Source organism: Lontra canadensis, unplaced genomic scaffold (assembly GCF_010015895.1).
Source record: "Lontra canadensis isolate GAN:19392208 unplaced genomic scaffold, GSC_riverotter_1.0 scaffold142, whole genome shotgun sequence".
NCBI classification, from domain to species: domain Eukaryota; kingdom Metazoa; phylum Chordata; class Mammalia; order Carnivora; family Mustelidae; genus Lontra; species Lontra canadensis.
Window position 1 is genome coordinate 2,634,446 of NW_022631136.1, and position 7,592 is coordinate 2,642,037.

Genomic DNA, 7,592 nt, shown 5'->3' on the forward strand with positions numbered 1-7,592 from the left:
AGGGCTTAACTCTAATATTTTCTAAGGGATGACCAGAACTGATGCCTTGCTTTTGGCAACTTCCTTGATTCTAGTTCCTCTGCTCCACCCTCAGCATATGCCTGGTCCTTTCTACCTCACCTTGGACTGACCAAGAATGCCTTCTTTAGAACCATATGTGTAAATAAAAGACATTGCTAGAATTCCTCTGTCCTTTCAAGGGGATCATTAGTGCTGAATCAGTGTTATTTGTGAGTTCTCTTGGTATGTCAAGTTCAGGCAAGGAGAAAAGCCAAACCACCCACACTGTCTGTATTAGATCTACTAAAATAACATCATTGAGATATCAAGCATTCTTAGTCTGGGTTATGGCATCATCTAAGAATGAAAAAGTCACATTAGATCATCGGCTTGGGCCTGGAATTTTATTTTGGATCTCTAATCTCATTCTAAAAGGAGCCATTTGATTTCCATCTTGAGTATTTTTCTTTGGATTTCCAAACCAAAAAGAGGAGAGATCTTCTCTTCATCCCTGAGGTCTAGAACACCACTGACCCGGCTGAGGAAACAGGAAGCATGGCAAAGCTGTCTGTGGTGCTAACAGGCAATGTGTGCAATCCACAAAGCACCATCACTATCCTGGTGGCCTGAAATTCTCTGGGGACCTTCCTGACAGGCTAATACTTGTCATGCTTATGGAGGGAGGACTTGGGTCCCTAGGATGTGAGGAAAGGGTAGTCACAGGTGTCCCTTGTGAAAGATGCTGTTTGTATTCCACACATGGCCCACACCTCCTGATACCAGGTCAGAGCTGGACCTGTATAAAAGTCGGAAGCTTCTAGGAGCACCTCAGTCCACCTACATCCTGGGTGATCTGCTCTGGTGCCTGAACCAGGTAAAGTGCATCTTGAGGACCGGGAGAGACTCTTGATGTTGGTGTTTCAAGCAGAGATTAACCCTACAGGGGTTGAGAAGAATTTTTTTTTTTTTAAGAGACAGAGGTAGGGAGGGGCAGAGGGAGAATCTTAGGAAGAGGGGATCTTTTTTTAAACATTTTATTTATTTATGAAAGAGAGAGAGAGAGGAAGTGGGGGGAAGGGCAAGCTCCCCACTGAACAGGGAGCTGGACATGGGACTCCATCTCAGAACCCTGGGATCATGACCTGAGCTGAAGGCAGACACTTAACTGACTGAGCCACCTGGGTGCTTTGGGAGAGAAAGAATCTTAAGCAGGCTCTACACCCAGTGCAGAGTCTGACGGGCGACTCGATCTCATAACCCTGAGATCATGACCTGACCTGAAATCAACCTGAGCTGAAATCAAGAGTCAGACATTTGGACACTTAACCGAGACAGTGAGACACCCCAGGCTGAGGGAAATCCTAAGAAAGAGACAGCAAAAAAAAAAAGATTTGAATGGGAGAGTTCTGCTGGAGGGTGAACCTGTGAGGTAGGAGAAGGGAAAGAAGGGTGGGTGTCTTTTTAAAACCAAAAGGAATTCATTTGAAATTATGGAGTTCCTCGGTTGAAACCTTTTGTATATTTCTTGTAACTGATTTTGGGAGATTGGGTTTAAAAATCTGATCATCATAAATATGGAATCTCATGAATTCATAGTTCAATTTTAAATGTAGAGAAGTTACCTTGGGCTGGCTGAACTTAAATGCTGTTTCATTTTTCAGCTTCATTCAGTTTCTGCTGAGATGTCCTGCCAGCAAAGCCAGCAACAGTGCCAGCCTCCTCCCAAGTGCCCCTCCAAGGGTACTCCTAAGTGTCCTCCCAAGTGTCCCCCAAAATGCCCCCCTAAGTGCCCAGCCCCCTGCCCACCTCCAGTCTCCTGCTGTGGCTCCAGCTCTGGGGGAGGGAGCTGCTGCAGCTCTGGGGGTGGCGGCTGCTGCCTGAGCCACCACAGGCCCCGCCGATCTCTTCGACGCCGACACCAGAGCTCTGGCTGCTGTGGCAGTGGTGGTGGCCATTCCGGAGGCTCCAGCTGCTGCAGTAGCTCTGGGAGCTCTGGCTGCTCTTCTGGGGCCTCTGGATGCTGCAGCAGCTTTGGGGGCTCTGGCTGCTGCTCTGGGGGCTGCTGCTGATCTGGGCCATGAGGAGCACTGACGAGCAGCACTAGAGGAGCCAATGTGCCAAAGACCCGCCCAGCCCGAGAATTCTCTTTTCCCCATTTGGAAGAACAGAAGAGGATGGAAGAGCCTCTGAAATGCTTTGAGTTTCCCTCTTCCTCCCACCCATGTCCATTCCATTGTGAGGTCTAGAGGTTTAACCTGTGACAGTCACTAGCCTGATTCCCTCTCAGACATAGATCTGTTGCTGGAGTTCAGTTATGAACTTGTTGGAGTTCAGTTATGAAGCTGCTTTCTCTGTAACAATAAAGCTTCTTATTCATGATGTCACAGTCTCCTGATTATGTCTGTTCAACTCTCCCATTCACACCCCTCCATCAAGCTCTCTGCCCTTCCATTTTCTTAAGTGCAAGTGATTACTTTACAATTCAGTTTGAGAAGAAGATTTTGGCACTGAAGCTTCTTAGACTTCTGGGAAACAATATTCACTTTTATGCTCTGATTTTGGAAACTTTAGCCTCGAAGGAAAGAGTCATGTCTGAGACTATTGCCCTGACACAAGCTTTGCATGAGGGGAGTCAGGAATGGGTTTTAAGAGGGGAGGATGGTGATACCCAGGAAGGTCACAGTGATGTGAGATGCTCTGAAAAGGGGGTTTCCTTCAAGCATGGGTGATAGTTCAAAGAAGACTTTATCTCCTAGTTATGGGGATAAGGTCTCCTCAAGTTCTCATTCGGGGCTCCAATAAATAAACATACTTTACTTTTCTGATGGTTATAATCCCAGGTGCTTCCATCAGTTACTAGAGAGTAGAGGGTTGGATTTGGGGGAGTAAGTTTAGGAAGCAGGTATGAAATGTCTGAGTCCATTTTCCCTGGATCCTGAAAGGCTAAGTATGGGTTCTGTACAAAACCAAAAGGGCATCCTCCTCTGCCAAACACTGTCTCCGTGTGGTTAGTGTGTGTGTGTGTGTGTGCATGTGTGTTAAGGGGAAGCAGGAGGGCTTTAGTCACAGTGGTGAGTTTTCCATTTTCTTTAGGAATATGCTGATTTCTTCAGGAGATACTCAGAAAGTTTATGTAGGAATGATAATTCCAAATCAGCCTTTTATAGACCAGAAGAACAATTAGCTTTTCCTTTGATATGAGGTAACAGTGCTAGGTGAAGTAAGTTAGTATATGAGACTGTAGCAAGTTCATAGACCATTCCTGCACTTGCCCATGTCATCTCCCAGTAGAGATCCCTTCTCCCAGAGGCTTTGTTACTTCATCACTTCCTTCTCTATTCTAATAAGACCTTACCTCTTAGAATGTCTCACCTGTACTCACCAACAGGTGCCCCCAGGTATAAACAACCTGTTAATCAGGCTCTTAAAGTATGTTAGATGAAACTGGTATCTTTCATGATTGACCATTCTTTGTTCCACCATTCCATGCCCAGCCCACTTACATCTAACCTGTCGCTTAACCATCAACTCTTGAATTCTTAGTCTTGGGTTTCTCTTCTATATTATGGTTGTGGGTGCTTGCATTCAGTAAGAACTTCTGAAGCCAGTTGACGTCCAAACTGCACCAGTTCTTAAAACTCAGTTTTTAAAAGCACCATTTCTCATGGACATTTTGGACCTTAGGAAAGGCCTGGCTTGACATCCTTCTCTCCCTTCTTCTTCCTTTCTTTTTCTTTTCCTTCCTTCCTTCCTTCCTTCCTTCCTTCCTTCCTTCCTTCCTTCCTTCCTTCCTTCCTTCCTCTTTCCTCTGGACAGTGGTTCCAAGGAGAACCTATCTTCAAAAGGATTTTGGTGGGGGCGAGGAGTAAGGAGCAAAGAGTCCCACAAGCTGGCTTAGCATTTTGCAATTGGGCAAGGCATCCTGTGCACATTTTTCTCTTAGGCCTCCAGGGCTGTATGGGGATATGGCAACCTGACTACATTCACAGCCTCTCTGGTCTTAAAGTTTCCATAACTTTGTCTGGGTTTTTCTTCCTGTTTCCAGTGACAGAGAGAAATCACCACTGGGATTCCCAGAGGCATATCCCCACCATCATCTTAACTCAGTGTTATCTGGAAGCTTCTAGATGAAGCCCAGCAGGCTTTTCATATAGCCTGTGGCCTGAATTGAAAAGCCAAGGACCAAGGGTCAGAGAGATGCAAAGCAAGATAATAAATTAGGTAAACTACCACCACCAAGTAAATGACTACACAGGGATGGATGTGAGAATGGGAGAACTCTGTGTGTGTGTGTGTGTGTGTATGTGTATTGTAGAAGAAGCCAAAGAGAACAGGTCCTAAAGAGAGGTCCCAGATCCCACTTGAGCCCCCATAACTTCTCCTAGCACACACACAGCCCTCCCAGCTATGGACAGTGACTTATTTGGAAAGTAAACATGCCACAGCAATCCTGGCACCTCTGTGAAGTGACTTGAATACCCACGTGCACCACCTACAGTGCTACCTGTGTGATGAATGTCTCTGGGATGTGAGCATCAGCTGACCATGTCTATTGGGAAATGGGTCCCTCCCAAGAGGCAGTGCCTGCCTGCAATCTTATAAAAGGTTCTCTGGCTGGACACTGCTCAGTCCACTGCCTAGCAGGTGCCCCATTCCAGTTGGAGAACTAATTGATTCTTCCAGTGGAGCAGGGACTGGTAAGTGTCCAAGCAGGACCTCGGGGGTAGTTCTAGATTTGAAGACAGAGGGTAGGAGGAGGCAGAGCCATGCCTTAGGCTTCAAGTGAGCCAAACTCTCATGGTACCAATGAGGACATGGAGGCCCGACTGGGGACGGTGACTTCTGCAAGGTTAGCAGAATGTGGCTAGAACCCTAGTCTTCGGCTCCCTGGACTAGGATGTATTTCCATCTTCTACACCACTATGTAAACTGTCACACTCTTTTCCCTGTACTTGGGAATGGGCCATAGGCAGGAATGACGACCAGGACATGATTCTTGTATTTGTGGGTTCTTTAGACCCAGGTAGCTGGTCCTTATGTGTGATTTGGGTATTTTCTAATTGATGGAGTGTTTATACAATGCTAATAACTATGTGAATAGCACTTGAAAGTCTGTGGCCACAGGAAAATAGGAGAAGAGAAGAGAGCCAAAGGAAGAGTTTGGACTAGATCATGCAGATAAATTTCCATCATATCCTCTCTAGCTTCCATGGTGGAGAACTTGGGTGGTCCTTATTTTCCTCAGAGAAAATGGAAACCCATTGATTCTACCAGACTGTTCCCTGCTTTATGCCTCTTTAACTCAATGGAAGTACCTGGTTGGGTGTGTTTCTTTGCTTCCCCTCCTTTCTCCCTTGCACCAGGCCAGGCTAGCTTGCTCACAAAGCCAACCACATCTCTAAAGCCCTGAGTTCAGTTGTTAGGGTGGAAAGGCCTGCTGGCGTGTAAAAGGCTCCTTGTCTTCCAGGTTCACTGTGACGATCTGAGCTCCACCATGTCCTCCCAGCAGAGCGCGGCTTCCGCCAAAGGCTTTTCCAAGGGGTCTTCCCAGGGCCCTGCTCCGTGTCCTGCTCCTGCACCCACAGCCTCGTCTTCCTGCTGTGGCTGCTGTGGTTCCAGCGGCGGTGGCTGCTGTGGCTCTGGAGGCTGCTGTGGCTCCAGCGGTTGTGGCTGCTTCCCCAGGAGGCGCCGCCGACAGCCTCGAAGAGGGTGCTGCAGCTGCTGCGGCGGTGGCAGCCAGAGCTCCAGCAACGTCCAGAGCCAAGGCTGCTGTGGTGGCTGCTGAGGCCCCCGCCACCCTGTGAGCTGCTTTAGGCTGCCGCTGAGCCCTGTTTCCCCACCCAAGTCCCTGCTGCATGTCACTGTGCTCCCGCGTGGGGCTAGGTTGGGGTGTGCCTCCCTTCCCCTCCCCTCCCAACCTACCTGCACTGGATGTTCCAAAACCCACCCTGTTCTCAGGCCCACCAAACTCTTTGACCCCCGTGTGATTTTTCTCCCCCGGAATCTGAGCACCATGTGTGGAATATTGGACCCTACCATTGGCAGGGCTTTGCACACAGTTGGTGCTTAATAAATGTTCATGTCATAATAAAACTTCTACCTCTCAAGAACTCTTTGTTTCCTATTGTTCTTCCATTCATGTGTTTATTATCGTGTTCTGTTACCCTGTCCACTACCTCTCACTTAGCCGTGGCTTGGCATACCTGAAAGGGAGAAAAATCAAATTCATGTCTGAACAAGAGTGGCTTCCTGTACTTAATTATGATAGCAGAAATCACAAATGGAGCCAGACAGTGTGCTAAGGACTTGATGTGACATGCACCACCTCACAGCATTCTTGCAATGACTCAGTGGGGGTATGTGCTTTTAACCCATTTTACAGAAGAGAAACCAAGGATAAGTGATTTGCTCAGAGTCACTCAGCCAGTGGATGATGGAGAAGACTGGGTGTCTTACTCCAGGCTTAAACTCCTAACTGCTCTGCTGTATTCCCTGAAACTTTCCAGAGCCTTCTGGTTGATGTGCTCACCCTCTGGCTCATCAGGTCTTGCACAAGCTGCTTTGTGGGAAATATTTGGATCTGTAGTTCTTGGATCCAAAGATCCAAGGCTTTGGAATCAGGCAGTCTGAGACTTTCTTTTGCCACAGAGGATCATCAATCCACTGCTTTGCTTGCTGGGTGAGGAACGTGCCAGGAGCCCGGGAAGCTCCCTCTTTAGGCCTCATCCACTCATCTGGGGCCCGACCAGGAGTCATGGACTTCTGGGACTCTGTAGGGTGAGATGAGCCATGCTCAGAGCATGGCAATGTCATTTTCTTGAGGTGGCTGTGATGGTGGTGGCAGGATCATCCTGAGGCTGTGGGCCTAGATCTTACCTACTCACTTGAGGAAAGAGGAAACAGGGAGAACGACATCCCTGTGGTCTTGGCTGGTTCAGAATGCAGGGGATGGTAATACTGGTGGTGATAATAGGAACAATTGCTGCCACTTATTGGGCACTTCCTTTGTTCCAGGCACAGGGCTAGGCACTTTACATACATCTCTCAGCTGATCTTCAGGGTAATCTCAAAATCTAGACTTTACTCAGATTTTTTTTTAAATCTGAGTAAACAGGTTCAGAGAGTTTTAGTTGATTTGCCTAAAGTCATATAGCTAGTGAATGTCCAAGGATAGTGAGTGAGGAAGATAAGATTTGAACCAGGATCTGTGTGACTCCAAAGTCCTTGTTTTCAGAATTGGCATCATATTCTACTGCCTTAGAAATCCCCACCACTCAGGGGAAGGGACACTCAGGCCTCTGGACACACCCAGGCTCATAGAAAATTGAAGCTTGGCTCCTTGGTACTGTTTCATCAGTAACCCAATGACTAGCAAGCTCTGTCATGGCATCCACCCTGCAAAAGTATTTGCTCAGAGGCGAGGTAGGAGATGGTCCATTGATTCATCCAGCAGAGGCCAAATGACCCCTATTGGGGAGCCTCTGAAGGGCAGCCCTGCTCTGCGTGGGAGGGGTCCCTACTTCCATCTCTGAGATTCTGCGATTCCTAGTAGGAGGTGACTTGTGGAATCTGTTTACAAACAGATGACATCA

General features: G+C 47.7%; 2 protein-coding genes across 2 annotated transcripts; both read left to right on the plus strand.

Moving 5' to 3' along the window:
• The first annotated feature begins 739 nt into the window (after positions 1–739).
• On the plus strand, positions 740–2,253 carry LOC116858785 (late cornified envelope protein 5A-like). Its single transcript, XM_032843690.1, has 2 exons — positions 740–874; positions 1,662–2,253. Exons 1-2 carry the CDS (start codon positions 740–742, stop codon positions 2,067–2,069), a joined length of 543 nt encoding a protein of 180 aa, XP_032699581.1. The 3' UTR covers positions 2,070–2,253.
• A 2,407-nt stretch (positions 2,254–4,660) lies between these two features.
• Positions 4,661–5,849, plus strand: CRCT1 (cysteine rich C-terminal 1). Its single transcript, XM_032843686.1, has 2 exons — positions 4,661–4,697; positions 5,468–5,849. The coding sequence occupies exon 2, from the start codon at positions 5,495–5,497 to the stop codon at positions 5,783–5,785; it is 291 nt and encodes a 96-aa protein (XP_032699577.1). The 5' UTR covers positions 4,661–4,697; positions 5,468–5,494; the 3' UTR covers positions 5,786–5,849.
• The last annotated feature ends 1,743 nt before the right edge of the window (positions 5,850–7,592 follow it).

Excerpts from the sequence above, each read along its gene's own strand:
- LOC116858785 (XM_032843690.1), top strand. The coding sequence starts at position 740 with ATGCTGTTTGTATTCCACACATGGCCCACACCTCCTGATACCAGGTCA. Across the intron at positions 875-1,661 it reads TGCTCTGGTGCCTGAACCAG|CTTCATTCAGTTTCTGCTGA; the intron begins GTAAAGTGCATC and ends TTCATTTTTCAG.
- CRCT1 (XM_032843686.1), top strand. The coding sequence starts at position 5,495 with ATGTCCTCCCAGCAGAGCGCGGCTTCCGCCAAAGGCTTTTCCAAGGGG.